The sequence below is a fragment of the Aplidium turbinatum genome, chromosome 2 (genome assembly GCF_918807975.1).
Source record: "Aplidium turbinatum chromosome 2, kaAplTurb1.1, whole genome shotgun sequence".
NCBI lineage: Eukaryota > Metazoa > Chordata > Ascidiacea > Aplousobranchia > Polyclinidae > Aplidium > Aplidium turbinatum.
In genome coordinates, this window is record NC_137473.1 from 41615232 (window position 1) to 41636598 (window position 21367).

General features: G+C 36.6%; 1 protein-coding gene across 1 annotated transcript; it reads left to right on the top strand.

Annotated features, from left to right (window-relative positions):
- Window positions 1-4392: 4392 nt before the first annotated feature.
- LOC145765625 (protein LRATD2-like) lies at window positions 4393-5641 on the top strand. The gene has a single exon (XM_082577458.1). It carries the CDS (start codon window positions 4393-4395, stop codon window positions 5128-5130), a length of 738 nt encoding a protein of 245 aa, XP_082433584.1. The 3' UTR covers window positions 5131-5641.
- Window positions 5642-21367: the final 15726 nt, after the last annotated feature.

Here is a 21367-nt window from a genome sequence, read left to right on the forward strand (position 1 = left end):
TTACGTTTCCATGGAAACAACCCAAATTTTAAAAAAATGGCGTAACTTGAAAACCACTATAGTTAGAAAGCTCTAATAAACACCAAAAGTTCCAGAACACCAATATTCCTATGAGTGTTTAATACATTTTATGGGTCTAGGTAATGTAGTTTTTTAGATATTTTCTAAAATAGCGTTTTTGTATAAAAACTTGTTAATTTACTCTAAAAATTATTTTATACAAAGTTTTGCTATAGCTTGCTAAAGTGGCAATGTAACAATCACACAGCAGTCTGGCAATGTAAACAAAAAATTAAAGTATTATATATAATTGACTAAAAACTTAAATTACCGGTATATATACAGTATATATATGCAGTAAGCAATACTATTTTACTTCCTTTGACAATGCTCAAGACAAAAGGTATACCAGTGGTCCGGTACCTGTGTAGCCGTAATGTGATATGCATTGTTTTACGCATCATATCAATGGAAATCAATGTTGCTTGATTTGTAATTTTTACAAGTACAGTTTCATTCCTTTTTTAGTAACTCTTTTTTACTAACTGGCAATGTAGTTTTAAACCACCATTGATTGGAGAATCAAGAAAATTGGGTGTTGTAAACCAGGGCTCTATATGATATAATACTAGAAAAACTGCCAGGATGCTAGACAAATGTTCCATTTTCAAGCTCCAGGAGCATCACATCATGCTCATTGGATGAGTAGAATATCAATAATATATTCTTTGAAAATATCTTCATTCAAATCACAATTGCTGAAGTTAAATCTGGTATCTGAAGCAACATTGAATCTCTGGCAGTTTTTCTAGTATTATATCATATAGAGCCCTGGTTTACTGCATCCAATTCTCTTGATTCTCCAATCAATGATTTAAAACTACATTGCCAGTTAAGCAATGACATGAAAGAGATGCAAAAATATTCTGCAACTATACCTCCACTTTTTATTGAAATACCTTCAGCATATTTGACAAAGTTTGATAAACATTTGTGGTACATTTCTGAGCGCCTAGTTATTTTTGCGCTATTCAGCGATCATGTTTCCTTCACTCAGAAACATAACATGGCTAGAGAACTTTTAAAGTATGATGGAGTATTTAAATCAAGTAAACTTCCAAAAACCAGAATCCAGCAAATGCCAGTTCTTCAACAACAAACTCAACTCCACAACCTTATAGGAAAAGACTCATGGACTTGGTTAAATTTGCTCAAATTAGATACAAGTTTTTTAACAGCTAATCCCAAGTTTCGGCACAAAATCTACTGTACTTAAAGGTAAGAAATATAATCAAAGCAATCCCAGTTGTCAATGATGCATCTGAACGAGCATTGGGTCTTACTGAATTTTATGACAAACTCACCTGAAATTCTACAGCAAAACAAAACATTTCAAAGATTATCAAAGGATTGAGAGAAAAACAAGCCACAGTTGCTACATCATCAGAAAGAGTTACTAAAAAAGGAATGAAACTGTACTTGTAAAAACTACAAATCAAGCAACATTGATTTCCATTGATATGATGCGTAAAACAATGCATATCACATTACGGCTACACAGGTACCTGACCACTGGTATACCTTTTGTCTTGAGCATTGTCAAAGGAAGTAAAATAGTATTGCTTACTGCATATATATACTGTATATACAATGTATGTATATACTGTATGTATACCGGTAATTTAAGTTTTTAGTCAATTATATACTTTAATTTTTTGTTTACATTGCCAGACTATTGTGTGATTGTTACATTGCCACTTTAGCCAGCTATAGCAAAAATTTGTATAAAATAATTTTTAGAGTAATTCAACTAGATTTTTTACAAAAACGCTATTTTAGAAAATATCTAAAAAACTACATTACCTAGACCCATAAAATGTATTAAACACTCATAGGAATATTGGTGTTCTGGAACTTTTGGTGTTTATTAGAGCTTTCTAACTATAGTGGTTTTCAAGTTACGCCATTTTTTTAAAATTTGGGTTGTTTCCATGGAAACGTAAAGAAAATAGGCGTCAAACATCAATGAAATTTAAAATTTTTTATATTAGCATTAGTTTTGACCCCAAACACAACTTTTTGCCAGCCAACAGCAAGATCAGTAAAAGTAAGGTTTTTTTGGTACACCCTAATGCGTAACAATAAATTTTCCTTAGAATGAGTTTTCTATAACGACGTTAAAATGCCAGTGTAAACAAATGATAACATTCGTTTTCAAGGTCATTTTTGCGTCACTATAGGGACTTGAAGAGTGTTTCTTAACTTAGTGTCATTTTAGACAAAAGTAGCGGTAGCGCGCGCTACTTTGGTCCGAGTAGCGGGTAGCGCGCTACTTTTATAAATTGGTAGCGGGTAGCGGTAGCGCGCGCTATTTTGGTCCAAGTAGCAGTAGCGGGTAGCGCGCTACTTTAAAAGTAGCGGGTGCCCACCTCTGGTGCCGCTGAATAGAGAGCAGTCCTTAATGTGCGTTGCTCAAGCGCACACCTCGAGAGTTGAACCAGTGCGGCGTGATCTTGAACTACTGAGCTAACGAGGCGGACAGTAATACACATTCTAAAATCTAAAACAAATCATTTGTAAACTTAGACACTTAGTTGTGTAGAAACAACAGTTTTAAGTATATACTTGTAGGAGTGAAGTGTGGCATTTTGCACGTTTCTAAATTAGTGTTTTTCTACGCAATTAATGCAATGGCAATTTACAAGGCACAGATAGCGCTGACATAACATAAGTCCACGCTATGTAAGCAAACAGGATGCCACCGATGTCGTTCCCTGACCACATTGTCCCCCTGATGACGTCCCATGTCGATGTCGTCTTTTGAAAGCACTGTTACCAGATGTTCAACTTTATTTCTCATTTGAATGTAGGTAAAAATTAGAGTTGTTTGAAACAAACTTTTTTAAGTCGAAACGAAATTTTTGACACCTTTTCTTTTTTTAGCAAACATCTGAAAAAAACAATTAGCCTAGAAATTAATTTTTATTTTAAAAATGTAATTGAATAAAATCAGAGACTTTTAAAAATGATAGCTTACCAAACTGAAAGAATAACGTAACAAACACCACAATAAATGTTGAAAATTTACTAGCCTACTTTCGCAATTCTGCTTTTGTGGCATGCGCTTCAGCAAAAAAGCGTATTCCAGCGAAGATCAAGTTTTTTCAGCTGTGTTGTTCATAATCACTCACTGGGAACAACATGGGCATTGATACTCAAGCTGAAATGCAACGGCTCGTCGCATATGAAGTCTATTCGGCAACGTTATTCATAATCAGTTACCGGGGACGACATGGGCATTGACGCTCGACCTGAAATCTAATCATCATCATTTTCAGCCTGTAAGAGCCCACTGCAGAGCGTAAGCCTACTAATAGCCCGCCTCATATGAAGCTTTTTTAGGCAGCGTAAATGATTGCGCTTCCCGATGTATGAGGGGACGACATCGACTGGGGTATTGAGTAAACGACTGGGATACAACATCAGCAGAGGCCGACATCGTCGCCACCCGAGTAAACAATAGGAGCAGTTTCAAGTGATTAGGGCTGTGTGAAGGGTTAGTTAGAGTTGTGATTAGGTAAAATAAATGAAAATCACCTACCTAAATGATCCCTACAATTTCTCCTGATAAACAGAAGCTGTTACAGGATTTTTAAGAATGTGTGCACTGAATTCGCTGTTTTTAAATTGGCTGCACCAAATTGTTGCAGACCAAAAATTAATCCATGTTGATCAGCCAAAAGTTACATTATTTTTTTCTTCATTCCTTCTATCTATAAATACTTAACCACATTTAAGTTAACTTTATTCTGACAATCAAGCTCCTGAAGGGAGTCAGATGAAAAGTGCTGCAGCTTTGAGCAATGATAAACCTTCTCGCTATATACAATGTAATTGTTGATGCAACACAATACATAAATCCCAACTGAAGACCATACAGTTATAGAATCAAGTGCAAGTTCTGCGGCATACCATCAAATGTCTAGCCAACACACAACCATAATTATTTCCGGTTTAATGCATATTTCTGAATGTACTTAATAATTTGAATAATATTTCTTTTTCTCTAAAATTGTATTTTTATATTTTCTAATATGTTTCTTTGTTTCAACCTGTTTCCGATCAATCTCAGTTGTGTTTAAATTGTAGTAGACACTTAGTGGATAAATAGTATTTTATCTCGATCACCAATCTATAGCCATGCTGGCAAAAGGTTCAATGTCAGTGAGCTTAAAAATGTTCTAGTACTTGGTAATGCTTTTTCAAGAATGGTAATTCCTTTTTGTTTATGCTTTGATAGGTTGTTACACATGTTCTAATGTAACAAGCATATTTTTGTCAAATTAATTTTGCTACTGCTACTACTTTTTGTTATTGGAATGCTAGGCTGAGATGGGTAACAGTGAGTCATACAAACAAGTTTCAACTGTTACAGAAACAGATGGAAATGGAGATGATTTAATGTTCGTTTTCCACACTTCTGATGAAGATTCTGCAGATCGTGTTGTGCATGATTCTGAACCTGACTGTCCCAAATGGCCATATATAATCACATCTAGTGGTCGTTTAATTGCTGAGCGTCGCGTTTTTAATTCACCAGCTGATAATTCAGACTTTTTCCAACATATTCATCCTGGCGATGCGGTTGAATTTGTAAAACCAGGCAAACGTTTTCACTGGGCAGTCTATGTTGGTGATGGCTCATTTGTGCACATGAAAAATGGAAATATCATAGAAGTGAATAGTGAAGATATTTGCAAAGATCGAAAGGCAAGAAATGCTAACAATATTTTCAAGCTAAAAACTCTCCCAGTTATCCAGATAATAAACAATGCTCGTACGCAATTAGGCAAACCTCTGATCTGGTCCAGCAGTGAATGCTTTGTAATGTGGTGTCGAACAGGGAGGTCAGAGTTCACGACAGAAGAAATGACAATCCAAAACCTTGACTCCACTTCACCCAAAATAACAAAAGGAAAGTATGTACTTGAAATACATGATGATGAAGATAATTTTATGCGGAGATTTTCTACAATGAGTGATTTAATTCAATTTCGAAGAAATGTTGAAAAGTTTGGTAAAGATGAACTTTTAACAATCAAAAAGACATCACAGTTAATGTCAGTGTGAGTTACTCTTTTGTCATAAAAAATACAAACTGAACCTTTTCAATGCCCACCAATGTGTAGTTTTCAGTGAAGACTTATGAAAAAAGGGCAAGTACAGTTAGAGCAATTTCACTGCTATAGGTACATGTATAAATATGATGGATAAATACCACAGCTGTTGTAGTGTGAGAACAGGTTATGTTTTGTTTTTGGAATTGTTTTAAAATATGCCCATTGCCCAGGTCTTACAAAGATAAAATCAAATTTTTTGTTTGTTGCTACCGGTACACATATTCTCCTTCTGAACATATGAAAGTTGTGTGTTTTTTAGATTCAACAATTAAACATTTCAACAGTATGTTCCGATCTTAGTAAATGCAAAATCATTAACAAGGCTTTGTTTATAAATACAGTCTTAATAATAATGCGCAATATTATGTCAGAACAAGAATTGAATTTGTTCAGTAATATATTATATTTTTTGTAAAAAGTGGAGTTGGCTCAATTGATATTGTGTTTTTTCCTGTTGAATAACAACCAAAAATATTTCATTTGCTTGTAGTGACGCTCAGTGATATTGTTGTTAGTCACTTGATTGACATGACCATTGACCAACTGAAAGTTTATCCACACACTCATATACCTTCATGTTTTCATTGGTCATTCCCCATACATCAAAATCCGTCATTTTGCTGATTTTGATTCCCCAAACGGATTTTGCTGTTTGGATCTGTGCTTCACATGCAATTGATAATCCAGTCTTGCTTTCTCTGTGTAATAAAAGTATGTTACAAAACTTCGGAAGGAAATCCACAGAGGGCGGAAAGAAGTTTGCTTTCTCACAAAGCTTTGTTTCATGACGATGCTGCTTGTGTTATATGATTGAATTCTTTTGAAAATCGAGTAGTCATACTCGATACTAGTTTAACAAAGTTTAAGCCACACTGTAATAAAAACGTCATTGTTTTAGCCAGCAAATCAATCCTGTTTAACATTGATTTAACGTCTACAAACGTTGAATCAATAACAAAGAGTCTGCTCTGTTGGCCAACAAGGAAAACATGTGTCATGTAGTCACCATAATATTGTAAACTGTCATCCTAAAGGGTACTCCTTCTTTGAATTCAATTGAAATTGCTACTGTAAGTTTTTGACTACCATAACGCTTGGTACTACGAAATAACGCATAGTGCTAAAATGCGGTGACTATTTTGTCATTTAGAATTTTGTTTAGTGTTTTGAAGTTTTATATTGCACAGATATTCTAATCTAAACCGTTTGGCGTTGTTATTTCAATTTTGATCCTAAGATGTAGCGTTATCTACATGCATGAGGTATATAATTGAAGAGAGTTTTCTGTACAGTGTTGTTTATTTTAGTCGTTATGATATAACATTATATTAATGTTGGTTGACGTTTATATAATGTGGCTGAAGCACAACCAGGATTCCAGACGTTCGGTTAGTTTCGAAAATCAAATGTTTAAAGACGGGATGTCCCGCCACACTTGTCGCTTTGTACCCATTTATATTGCATCATCGTTTGCGCGCTATTTACTTGCATTCATGTATTCTACTGCATTGTGGTTTTCTAATCTTTTTTGTCACAAGTGTGCAATATTTTAAGGACTTGTAGCCTACAAGAGCTCGTAGTTTTGTTGGCAGAGCGTTTTATATACAAAGTACTCCAGCCCTGTGGATGCAGGAACTCACACTCTGCAAGTCCAAGCCAGATGTGAGCTAGCTTATTTTGAGTTTGAGACTTACAGAATGTGGCCACTGCATGACATGATTATTAATGAAGAGTTGTAGTAACTTGACTTACAAGAACTCAAGCATGTTTTTCCCCAGTCATCAAGTCAATCCTTTTTTATCATACATTGGCGTTTATCTGCAAAAGCTGAATCTAACGTAAAAAGGTTTAATTTGCTGGTTGGCTCAGTTTTCACATTATTTGCATTCGTGATAAAGAGTTTGTGTTTTGGGTGGTTTTGAACCTTTTGGTTTGTGTTAATCTCGAGCATCAACAAAAGGAACTGTAGCAGGTTTCTTCAAATTTTTTAAGAACAAGATTTGTTAAATTTAGCACTGAGAACTGATATTTTGACCGTATCATACGGTTTGTGTTGATCTGGTTACTTTTGTGGAAGCCGTGGCTTGTGCTTAGTTAATTGTGTTCGTAACAAGCGATGTTACTCGCCGTGCATCACCAGCAATCATGCTTGAATTCTTGTGGCCAAGTTACGAAGTAGAATTGCTGTCCTTCTATAGTGGATCTGCTGGTCATAATGCGTTCCGAATAGATAATATGAATATACAGACATCATTTGTAATGATTCATTTCGCATACCAATCCAGCGTTTTAAATTAAAATCAGTTTAATTATTATTAGTATTAATTAGAACGAAAGAAAATGGCATCCCCAGTCAGAAAAAGTTGCCGTTCTTACGTCGTAACGACGTAAAAAACAACTTTTTTCAATGGCTGAGTGGTGTCATGAAACGGTTGCCGTGTATTTCGTGTCAGTCAACGAAGAACTTGTTGAACTTAACTGTTTACTGCGATAGAACTGTTTGCTTACCAAGACACACCACTTCAGTCGTTTTATTAATTTCTGCTGAAAGATAGTGACAACGCCTGTCTATCAATCCTTCATTAATTAAAACTCTAAAATTTTTTTTTTTTGCATATTGTGCGCAATTCAACTCTTGTCTCCTCCTCTTTTCTTAAAATTAATAAATAATTTATCGAAACGAGCAATTTTACAATTATGGTGGTTTATGAATCAGACATCCGTATGTGCTTTTCTTTTTTCATTGTTTTGAGCTAAAACTTACTCGGCTTAAATTAACATCCCACTTCGTCAGCTGCGGTCGTTTATACCCGCTGTAGTTTAAAAATGTTATTTTGTTGTTTTTCTCGTGGCCTTGCTTTTTGCTTGTAAATTTGTCATTGCAGAAGTTGTTGTAACCGGGCTAAAAAAATTCTTTCCTAATTTTGTTTTGCCATGTCACGCCAAATAGCTTAGGCAGGATGCCTACACTTCTTGCGAGGGAGGGTTTTAGCTGATGAGTTTTTAGATAAAACATCGTTTGGATAACTACATTTGAGTTATTGCATTTTTTGCAATGTGGGAACGATTAACTGCTGTTTGGTTGTGATGTGATTATGTCTGTGTTAGAACTGTACATGTGTTGCGATTGTGAGATTTCTACTGGGTTGGCTTTAAATTGATTTTTTTCTTGGGAATACCACCTGGACACATTAACAGCATGTTACTGGCAGTTGTTTGAAGTTTTGCAGCACGTTTTTCAACACACAGCACACTACAGTGTTGGCACGTAATGGCTTACATCTGTTTGCATCAAAAAATTCTTATTGTTGGGTAGTCTTTAGTTACTGACGTATTGCCGAAGATACAATGCTAAGATCTGCAAAGGGTACATTTCAAAAATTGCTTTTTATAGGCAACATTGTGGTGTTTGTTTTGGAACCACATGACAGAGTTTTTGTAAGAAATTGAAACGAATCAGTGTTTACTGATACCATTTAGTTCAGCCAACTTCTAGGTATTGGTTTAACGTTGCTGTTACGAAAAAGTTTTTTTTTTGGACTAAATTTATATTTTTCTCTGCCAGTATTCAAATTCATGGGGTTGTACTCATTTGAATAAACAAAACATGTTTCACTTCAGACCCTCGCTTGTGGTGTTTTCCACACATCTAAGATGTGTTTGTTTAATGATGCTAAAAGAAAATATCAATGCACTATGTATTCGTTGATCTTTCTTACTGCTGTTGATTCAAGACAAATTTGTCTGAATTAACCTTGCGCTTTTATCTTTAGATTTCAATAATTCAAACCAGCTTTGTGCACACCAATAACACAAGAGATGTTTTAGCGTTTTCTACATGCATTACCTATATATCCATTATCCAAGAATTGCATTTTTCACTTTTGTTTGCACTGCAGCTGTTTTTCGCTGCTTCTTTAATGAGCAAGTAATTGCTTGCTGGCTGTGGCAGATTCAGGGGAGGAGGGTTGGGACAATCCCCCCCTAAAATACAGAAAAGGAACTTTATTCACGGTATATTTGCAAGGTTGGATTAACGGACACCTACACATAATAATATTTTCTTGAAATCGTGCCCCCTCTCCTAATGCTACTTGCTGGATCCGCCTTAGCTTTCGGGAAATGATTAGATTTGTTACGAATTGACTTTTTTATAATCGTATTGCGTTTCTGGCTTGATACATAGTGATCATGCCACAACATCAGCACCTTGTTATTGTCATGATCTCACATGCACATTGCACATGTATAGATAATTAATTAATAGTACGCATATATTGCTCCTTTCCAGTCTAATCGTGTTGTGACTGGCATCCAGATTGTGACTGAGTGATATTGAGTATACAAGTGACGTGGTTTATACTTGTATGGATATTACTAGGTGTTAGCTGCTTCAGCTTGTTCTGTATCTGACAGGCCTCTGTTTGCGTTCACTGAATAGTGAATCCATATCTTGCCAGCTGGAATCGGCGCCTCATTTCAAACCATCGATGCTACCATTACTATTAGGTTGTATCGTTATATAAATTCTGCCATGTATTGGCCAATAAGCGATTTATACAACTCGCTCAGCTGTGAGCAATGTCGTCGTTTTAACGTTTCTATATGCGACTTTTGCTGGCTGGGGCTGTTTTTACGCGGCATTCGATGCGTATGGTAAATCGTTTCTGCTGCCGCAATCCTTGAGGATGCTTAGAAGCGTTACTTCAAAAATCACTTTGTTGTGATCACTCGGAGTTGAGACAGTGGACTTGCGTTCAACGCTTGACTTCACCTAACTCTTGCTTTCCAAAGCTTTTTAACCCAGTCCATTTGTTATTACAATCAATCGTTTGTTTCAGACTTTGCGACCCATACGTCTGCAGACGTCGAACTAATGTAAAATTGACGGCTTTTGTTGTATGGGCGAGACCCAGTTAAGCGACATTGACGATTGTCGTTTTCGAAATTTTGGTGATGTATCTATATTTTTACGCTTTTCACAGTGTTTATTGCTATGGTTTTGGCTGTTTATTTTCAAGTCATTCACATAAAATATGACATCGCTGTGAATGGCTTGAATATCCATAGAGCGTTTTTCGATCAACCTGTGTTCAATCAGTATACTTTTCGAAACGTTTGCTTAACCAAGCTTTTGTAATGTGTGTTATCTTATTTTACTTGATCCGTGTGCTGTTTATTGGTAGCCTAAGAATGTCTATAAAGCCAGATAATTAACTCCTTCACTAAACCTCCCTGTCTCCCTCGTAAAACTTTGTGGCTGTCTTCACAATTTTATTAAGTGGAAAAGCATTTTAACATAAATGTTTGTTGAGCAAAATCTGCTTGTTTATTGCATAAAGCTGCTTTGACCAATGTTAAGCATGCTTGTTGTCTTGGTTCTATTTTATCAGGGGTGGTCAAAACTGGTTTTGACCACTAAGCGGTTTAAACCTGGTTTTAACCGGTAAAAAGTAGGTTTAAACTGGTCAAAACCCAGAAAAATATTTTTATGTAGTGAATGGTCGGCTACCTGGGCTATGGGCTATTTAGGAAATATAAAAGCAGTTGTGAGTTGTGACCGTTTTGATATGCAGGCCCCGAAATAGCTGGCGGCCATGGCCGCCTGAACTTTCACTAATGGCCGCCAATACCGACCTGTCAGCCAAAATTTGATGGCAAATGTTTTCATAAAAAAAAATTTGTTGGAATAAATCCTTGTACTTCAGTTGGCTGTGCAAATTGTTCATCGTTCTACCAAGCATTTTTTGGTTCATCAGAAACTTATTTTTAGAATTTGAATTTTCTCAATAATTAAAATACCGTAACTAACTGATTGAAATATCAAAAATAAACAGAGAAATTGAATATTTTTTAGTCCAAATCCAGCATTTAGGTTATTGTTGATCAAAACAAAATATAGTTGAACATCATTACTAAACATGGAGGGTAATATTTTTAATTCAATTGAAAAGCAACTTGATTCATACACTAAAGGGGTTTTGACCAGTTTTGACCAGTAATAGGTGGTCAAAACTGCTCGGTTTAAACCAGGTTTTAACCTGTATTTTATTATTTTTGAATATATTTTCAATCTCGCCCGCCACTGCTTTTGTCACATCCCAATTTGTGTAACACGTTTATAAACGTGGTACTGACGTCAAATGAACTTGCACATTTTCAATATTGGCAATGTATATGAGTCAACTTTTGGTTAACTGCTATCCCCACATCCCAAACAGACCTTTTAATTCTTAATTTTATTATTTAACGTGTTATCGTTACGTCGTTTCGAGAAGTTACATTCTCTCTTGAATCTGCTTACTGGGCTTCACTGTAAAAATAAACTTGCTGCACACGCTCGTATTTCGCGTATTCTTTTTATCCTCGAGATAGCCTAATGACCCGAAGATAAGAGTTTGCACACGAAATCAGAAACATACGACAAAGAGAGCTGAATGATTTGTATAAGCCAGTGGCAAAATTTTTCTGCAAAAAGGCTACAGCCAGCCAGCAACATTTGTGTTTTTGCATCAGGGCTTGATGTCCGCCTGAACTTGATTCTGAACTTTTAAGTCAAATGTGGCGATTTGTTTTTGCGTTTACTGAACAAAATGGTTGAAGTAATTGAATTGGAAGCCTTTGAAGACTTTTTTCCACATTATCCCATGATTGAGAACTAAGTTTTATACTTTTTGCACAATGGTAGTCTTTCACAAATTTGCCACTTAAAATTCAAAAGTTTCATAAAATTACATAAGCCTGTCGGTTTTACATCACAAACCGTGAAGACAACGGGGAAGTGTCATTGAAAAATAATTTCACCCCACCGGAGTCTTGCGGGTGTGGTTTTGCCTCGACTCCTGCTCCAAACCATGACAATAACAGTATTTTTGCAATTTCAGATTTATGGCTATCCGAGTAATGCAGCCACGACAGGGAATCGAACTCTCGTGTCTTTGCGGCCTTGCGTTGTTCGCAACAAAGGCTTCTTTTGAGGCATTTGCTTTGCTTCATGTTTTATTGGCTGAAGTTTTGTAGCGCAACGAACTTTTCGCCGTAGGTTTTACACAACGCCCTTGAAGTCATCAAGAAAATTTCTTGGGTGCTTGAGATAAATTTAGCCTAGACTAGACCTACTTGACAGAGGCAAGCCGTAACTGAGCAATGGATTTGTTTGAATAACACCTTCGTGCAATTAGTTTTATTGCGGCATTCTTTTCAAAATAGAAAAGCCTAAAACAGCAACAGCAGGAAAAGAGTTTCACCTTGGTTTTTCATTTTAATATTGTATATTGCCGTAGTCGGCCTAAGTTGTGATATGAGACAATGATGAACGGAAGTTGAATAATAAAGTCAATTTGCTAAAGATTTCACCAACAAACGATAATTGATTCAAAAGAAATGAAGGGGTGTAGGCTACTGGCAAACATCTACAGGATTGGCCCCTAATAGGCTACAAGAGAAGGATCCACAGAGGATACAAATTGATATGAATAAATCAAGAAGTGAATAAAAAAAATAACAGTAGGCTAACCTCTCAAGTTGGCTACATGTAGCTCCACACAAAGTGAAATTTATATGACTTATGACTCTTTTTTATTTTTTTAAAAAGTAGCCTAATGTCTAAATAAAAACACATTATTGTCCAAAAAGAATGTCTAAAAAACATTATAAAAATTTGTTAAAAATAAAAACTAGAAAAATACAAGTGTTTAAGTTCCAGACTTTGTTCATAAAGCATCCGCGAGGTCAAGCAGCGCTGGTTCGACTCTCGCGGTGTGCGCTTGAGTAACGATTATAAGGAGGGTTGTCAGACCACTCGACATGCGACAATTCAGCAAGTAGGCTACCGTAGCCTACATTTCAGCTACTGCTAAGTCAGCAAATAAGATTTAGCCTACTTTGTCAGTTCAGACTTGCTTGATCATCGCTTGCTGAACTGATTTCGCTGACTTGTGAGTTGTGACACACCAGGCTTCGGCTTTGTCAGTTATTGTTACTTGCTCATTTACAACATTTGTAACTTCATCACTCACTTGCTGAAATATTGCTGGTCAGTTGTCACTTGCACAAATGTCATTTGCTCAATTTACAACTACAGATTTGTAAGAGACTCTTCAAAGATAGCTCTTCATGGAATGGCGCCTGATAAATGGAATAAACATTTCCCGCAGCTAACCGATGAAGCGTGACGTGGAAAACAAACCACAAATTTATGGTAGTAAATGCACAGTTTTTGAACGTTTTGGCTGTTGTTTTGATCAAATAATCGCTCTTTTTAGTTGTATATTTTCTCATAAAGGTAGGCTACCGTACTTTTTTGACTGAATAACTTATTACCGTACAATTAAAGTCATCTATTTTCAGAAAAAAAAAGAATTTACTAAAGGATCTTAGCCCATGGGCCTATAACTACCGTTTGCACAGCCTATAGCCTACTACGCGGGGCCATTGAACGAAAGGATCTCGCATTGATATATTTTATTTTAAAATGTTTAAATTAACAACTAAAAAAGATAGCCTAAACTTGTTAGCCTGCTATTTTCATTCAAAATCTACACTTATAATCTTTCCATGGAATATTTTCGTTTTTTTTCTAGCTTGTCCTATGCTTAGGGCGCTCCAGGTTTCTAGCCACTTAATGTTTGTGTTTGGTTCGGCTTTCTTTGCTCTTATGTAACTAATAAATTGATAAAGAATCAAACAGCATTTGTAATTTTGCAATTAGGCTCCGGGCATTAGCCTACTTTCTGTCGAATTAGGAACAATCACATCACAAGTTTGCAGCACACACGGTTTCATTGGAATTTGAAAACCAGCTCAGTGGCCGAGTGGTTTCGCCTTCGGCTCTGGTGCTGGTAGATCTGAGATCGATTCCAGATCGGGTCAAACCGAAGACTTTAAAAACGGTACCGATTGTGTTCTATCCTGCATAGCGCAGTGAGAATGAGTCGGGTAATAATGTGATAACATCGTAAACCTGATACAAATTAAAAATGAGCCCTGTCGCTAAAAGACCTTAGCTGTTGTAGAGCGACAATAAATAAAAACCATAACATTATTATTATTTGGAATTTGACTACAGCGCAGGTGGAGCCACTCAATACCACATATTGTGGTTAGGCTACTGCAAATTCATTAAATTATTAACCTACTAACTGTTGTCTAAATTTTTAGCAAACTTTTCAACATTAAAAAACTCTAATTAGGCTAACTACAAACAATTTATAGTAGATTATTGTAGCGGCTGCATAGTTGAGTGGTGCGACGTTTGCGCGACGTTCGCAAAGGACGTCGGTTGGACACCGCTCCATAGCTTGGGACTGTGTCTCGGCAAAGACACTTAATGGCATGCTAAAGTAAGGGTAGCAGCTGACTCGAAGACTAAGCAATGTGGCCTACCTCCTCGCTGGTTCCTGTTGTGTTGCATTTGTGATCGCAGTGTAGGCTAAGTACTCTATATGTTGTCGCAATGGGAGCAAAAAACGTGATTAAGCTTGCCTATTACTGGTCTTCCATGTCAACGTTACTGGGTAGGCTATATGAAACTGGGTAGGCTAAACAAACAAATTATTGAAATCCTTTTGCGGGAGGAAAAAAGTTAAAAACGTACCGTAACTTCGATTTTAAATCTAAAGTAATCACCAAACTTCTACGGAAATCCAGTTTTTATTTGATGAGTTTGGGAAACTGCAAAGTGTATCACAATTCGTCATCACTTGCATCAATGCAATGGACACCGTGATATCATCTCAATGGAAATTCGATTCGAGACAAGTCAGAAACGTTCAAAATTTCCATCAAGTTAAAATTCGATTCCCACTCAAGACAAAAATCCCAAAAAAGAGTAAAACTTAAGTATGACGTCTCCTATTTTTGCTCAATTGGAGCCTTTAATGACTTTACCAATCCCCACATTGCCTTGAAATAATAATTATATGAAAATAAGAAAATAGAGATGTTTCTGTGGAAGCCCTAAAAGCAAGTTTTTCCCAAAAATGTGTTTTCTTGAATACTTGTTTGGAATCAAGACAAGATCGACTTGTTTGGAATACAGTAGAAAAGAACTTTACCAGTAAGCTGCTTTTCTTTGCAAAGCCGTAACAGTAGGCTAGGCTAGATGCAAAGCAAGTATATAGAGGTGTAGTTAAATTAACAAGTAAGCATGCAGTGAGTATCCAGGCTTGATGCTAATAGCGCAATGCAGGTTATCATAACAAGATTTATTAGCGAAGTAGCTATTTTTACCCACTTGTTGCTATTGTTACAATCAGGTGTTGCCAGAGTTAGGATTAAAGTTAGGAAGGGTTAAGGTAAAGGTTAGAGTTAGGAATAAGGTTAGGGTTTTGATCTTTGCCCAGTACTAAAAAAAATTTCAAAAATACAAGTTCTTGTTTTCAACAATAAACAGCTTTAAACTTTTCTCAAGTTAGGGAAGAATTCCTTATCTGGCAACGCTATTAAGGTTATATTTACACTATACAATAACCTCAATAGCGTTGCCAGATAAGAAATTTCGTACCATAAACAGTTCGGACCGTCAGTTCGTACCTTGAAAAGATCGAGAAAAAAATTCAAAAAAGCCGAAGTCGTTGATCGCAGTTTCCGCAATCATTTTAAAATTTTCCCCCTGAAAAGATCGAGAGAAAAATAGCTCAAAACCGAAGTCCGCTGATCGCAGTTTCCGCAAACATTTTTCCGCAGTTTCCACTAACTCTAGGGTGGCGACAATGTCGTCCCCTGCCGATGTCGTACCCCCGATGTCGTACCCTCATACATCGGGACGCGCAATAATATACGCCGCCAAAAAATGCTTCATATGCGGCGCGCTGTTGGATTTCAGCTCGAGCGTCAATGCCCATGTCGTCCCCGGTGAGTGATCATGAATCACGCTGCCGAACAGACTTCATAATGCGGCGGGCTGTTGCATTTCAGCTCGAGCGTCAATGCTCATGTCGTTCCCAGTGAGTGATTGTTATGAATAACGTTGCCGAAAAGTCTTCATATTCGCTGAGGCGTAGGCCACAAAAGTAGAATTGCAAAAGTAGGCTATTACATTTTGAATATTTATCGTGGTGTTTGTTGCGTTATTCTTTCAGTTTGGTACAACTTGTGGAATTAGTTGACGAACAAACAAAATATTTTAATTTTAAAAATAAAAATTAATTTCCAGGCTAATTGTTTTTTTCAAATGTCCTCTAGCCAGGGATAATTATTTTTTTACTGAGAGAGAGAGAGAAACCTTTTATTTCGTCTGTTGCGACAATAGTACGGTACAATTATAAACAATACGAATAAAATAGTACCATAGCTATCTAAATACCACAACAGACAGGAAGCAGCGAAAGACTATCACTATCAGTCATCGAGTCAGCTGCTTCCCAGTTCTTAATGTGACAAATGTCAAGCATCGGCAAATTACGTTGAAACAAGATAGGCTGATGTTCAGTAATATTAATTAAAGAAAAAAAAAATCATGTGCTGCTGCGATCCTTAAGTAAAGTCCTGTGGTTTTATTCAAATATAAACTTTATTCCGGGTGATTAAAAATAGGAAAAACTTTTGAAATCAATAAACTCTTGTAGCAAGGGCGTTTAAACTTCAGTGCAACCAAGAAAAGTTCAAGCCAATAAATAGTTCAAGGCTACGAGTAAAAACATTTTCAGTAACAGTATTACAATACAAAAATAATCACAATTTAAAAAAAAGGTATAGCCTAGGCCTATTGTTCTGTCATAAAAGAAATGGCTGAGTGACTGTCAGTGGTACCTGTTAGGCTGCATGAAACTGCGCAATGTGACCATATAATTTGACAAAATAACACAAAAGGTCAATAATGTTTTCTTCAGACGAAATTTAACAAAAATCAAATCCAGACGACGTATCATTACAAAGTTTGAGCCCAAAATAACAATTTATGACAATTTTTGTCACTTTTCCACTGACATAAAGCAACAAAATTTAAATTCAATTAAAAAAATCAAACACTTCGCATTGAAATAAAAGCAAGAAAAAAAAAGCATTTTTGTCGATTTAGGCTAAGGGTCATTCCATTATAATTCAACAAGTGAAGGCAACCCGCCCCTCTTGGAATTTTTTTGTTTCTAAATATGTTGATGTGCATGAAATTCTGAATGCAACAAAAAAAAAATTATGAAAATTGATCAACCGGTTCACTAGATATGCCATTTTGAAATTTGTTGATCACTTGGTGGCGCTGATGAGTTCTCAAACATAAAAATGTCATTTATTGCGCCCCCTGATGATAGAGAGGTGATCAAACATTCGATTTCACTATTTTTAAAGGTGAGGATTCCAAAAATGCAAGTGTTTTCTGTGTATTACTATCACAAAAAAAGTTATAGCAACTTCTATTGTTTTTAGGTGGTCGCAAAAAGACGCCCAAAAAGCCTTGTGGGAATCCACGTAGAGTGAAAATTTTTTTTTTGTAAGATAATCAAAGATGTATTTTATTATAAAAAAGAAAAAAATTAGAGGTGTTTTTTGTTATTTTTTTTTAAATTTAATTTTAAAGTAAAGTATGGTTTTCACAGAATTTATCCATTTCCAAGCCTTACATTGTTGTTCTTGTGTCATGTAATAATAGGCACACCAATGACATCATAATGGTTATTATTTCTTAACAATCAGTCTGTTAGTTGAGGTTCAAAACGGCTGCTTTTTTAAACCTGACTGCTTCCCTATTGTGTTTTCTATCTGAGAACACCCTGTGTAGGTTAGTTAGTGGGTGTTGTGAGTAAAAAAAAGTAGTAGTACTTGTCATTTGAAATGGTATAGCCGTAAGGACAGCTACATAGCTTTGTCTGACCTTTCTGAAACTGAAGCAAAGTTAGTTCTATGGAGATCTGGGATTGAACTTGAAAAAGAGGAACTGCCAATGTCAACAATTTGCAATCATCATTTGCTTACTTTCTGAAAAAATATTCGAATCATTAAATATTGATTTAAAATGACAAGTATAATACTACTACTTTTTTTCCAACAGTGCAATCCTCCATCTCAATACCTTCTACTCACAACACCCACTAACTAACCTACACAGGGTGTTCTCAGATAGAAAACACAATAGGGAAGCAGTCAGGTTTAAAAGAGCAGCCATTTTGAACCTCAACTAACAGGCTGATTGTTAAGAAATAATAACCATTATGATGTCATTGGTGTGCCTATTATTACATGACACAAGAGCAACAATGTAAGGCTTGAAAATGGACAAATTCTGTGAAAACCATACTTTACTTTAAAATTAAATTTAAAAAAAAATAACAAAAAACACCTCTAATTTTTTTCTTTTTTCTAACAAAATACATCTTTGATTATCTTACAAAAAAAAAATTTTTACTCTACGTGGATTCCCACAAGGCTTTTTGGGCGTCTTTTTGCGACCACCTAAAAACAATAGAAGTTGCTATAACTTTTTTTGTGATAGTAACACACAGAAAACACTGATGATGCGAAAACCCTTCGCACAGCTACCTTGGCCCTTGTCCATTCTACTGCTGAGTGCTGCGCACCAGTGTGGTGCCGCAGCTCTCACACCCGCCACATTGACACCGCCATCAATGACGCACTACGCACTGTGACTGGATGCCTGCGTCCCACTCCAACGGACTGCCTTCCCATCCTTGCAGGCATCCAACCTGCTGAGCTTCGCCGTAAAGGAGCCATGATTTCCCTTGCTCGTCGCGCACTGGACCCCGACCACCTCCTCCACAGTACATTTCAGCGCCTACCTGGAGGACAGCAGCGACTGAAATCAAGACGCCCATTTGTGCCCGCCGCACGACAGCTTCTGAACAACGTTGAGGATCTTGGAATAAGTGCGGCACACTGGACGAACTACACATGGAACATGGAGTGGCAAAACAACACCTCCCGACTCCGTGATTTCCTACCCGACGTCGATCCCCACCCTCCGGGAATGTCCCTCGCAAGACTTGCGTGGGTCCGGCTTAACCGCCTACGAACCGGCGTCGGTCGCTTTCGTTCAGACATGTGCAAATGGGGCCTGGCTTCCTCACCGGGATGCGAGTGTGGCGCCACAGACCAGACAGTAGATCATGTCGTCCATGACTGCCCAATCCATCAACCACCACATGGAGCGCCTGGACTGAAGGCCCTGGATGACGAGACTGTCGAGTGGCTGATGACATCATGCCCAAACATATAGTCCAGAAGAACAGCTCATACGACGAAGAAGACAGAAAACACTTGCGTTTTTGGAATCCTCATCCTTAAAAATAGTGAAATTGAATGTTTGATCACCTCTTTATCATCAGGGGGCGCAACAAATGACATTTTTATGTTTGTGAACTCATCAGCGCCACCAAGTGATCAACAAATTTCAAAATGGCATATCTAGTGAACCGGTTGATCAATTTTCATAATTTGTTTTTTGTTGCATTCAGAATTTCATGCACATCAACATATCTAAAAACAAAAAAATTCCAAGAGGGGCGGGTTGACTTTTTGAAGAAAATCTGTTGAATTATAATGGAATGACTCCTAAGTGCGATTGATCCAAACTTGTCTGGCAGCCCTGCTTAAAAACTGACTAGGCTTGATTGCTGGCCAATGTTCGATTTTTATGTCAAAAACTAAGTAAATTATCATTAAAAACTCTTGCGCTGGTTTAATTAGATTGATTTATACCGATACAACATACACTAATCCAGAAAAGTTTAAAAAACAACTGAATTTAAAACAAAAAATTTTAGGACAAACTTTGAACCGATTTGATAATGGGCAGCAAACAAGATGTTACACAATAGAATGTAAAACAATTAATCCCCATGGCTTACTAATGGTTGTTTGATAAATTTTCTACCGTACTGTACTTCAATTGCTTCACTGGATAATAATTTACTTTCCTCATCCCTATTCTTTCAAAGCTGAGGCTGGCGAGTCAATTGCTTGTTTGTTACATGCGGCAACCACAGACTTGGATTCTTGATATGGGTTTCTTTGAATTGTTCTGTCTTTGCGAATTCTTTATCGACTTCGAATATTTTTGGACTGAAATGACCACAATTAAATTCCTTTCTAAATTTGACTAAAATTTGCTATTCTCCAGGCCTAAGTTTTTCTTTAATCCAATTTATATATTTAGACCTGGAGAGCAAAATGTTTGCTGCTTACTTTGTAAAACCGCGGGGAAAAAAAGGAACTGACGAGTGAGTGACGAGTGCACAGTTCTGCACAACCGAGTGAACAGTTTGTTTATTTATTATTATTTCTTTAAAATAACATAACCTCGGACACGGTAGCCTACTGCTACGAGTGGCGTACCTATGCAAAATGGCGCCCATGGCAAAATTTAAATGTGCGCCCTTTTTAACAAATAAGTTAAATATTGCATACAAGTCCTTTATGAACAAATCATGAAGAAAATAAATGTATTATTGCCGTTTTATAATGTTCAAAGGCAGTCACGTGAGATTGTTTCGTCGTGCAAATTTTGTTCTCTCTGCGGAGCTAATCAATTTGATAGAATGCTGCGCTATTGTGATACGTTTCAAACAACCATAATTTTTACCTACATTTAAATAGACAAGAAAAGTTGAACATTTGGCAACAGGGACGACATCGGCAGGGGACGACATCGGGGGGACGACATGTCCAGGGAACGACATCGGTGGCATTCCTAACTCTAACCATAGAGTAATCTATGCTCTAACCTAAACCCTCGCTGATCGCAGTTTCCGCAAAATTTTTTCCGCAGTTTCCGTTAACCCTTACCCTAATTCTAAGGCAGTGTCTATTTGACCGGCTCCCGTCTTTGAATCTGAAACACTATTTGACCGGCCATGACGTCACTACATAAGCACTTTTTTCTTTCAAAGCAAAAGACGATAAGCGCCTTAAGTTTTAAATTCAACATGTTTTCTCCAACTGAGTCCGTGGCGCATACATAACGTCTCGGGCTGCCATTCTAGAGTGAATGAGTTCGATACTATCCGGAAGCGTTCTTTTTTTTTTTTTTTTTTTTTTTTAACTACAAAAGGATACAAACTAATATGAATGAATCAACAAGTAAATAAAAAAGTTTCAGAACGAATTAAAAAAGTTTTTTCTAGTCTTTATTTTTAACAAATTCCCTTCATTTCTTAGCACAAATTCTCTGAAAAAATCACACCTTCTAATAGGCTGTAAGATTACGTTTCGCTGAAGTCCGAAGTTAAAAATTA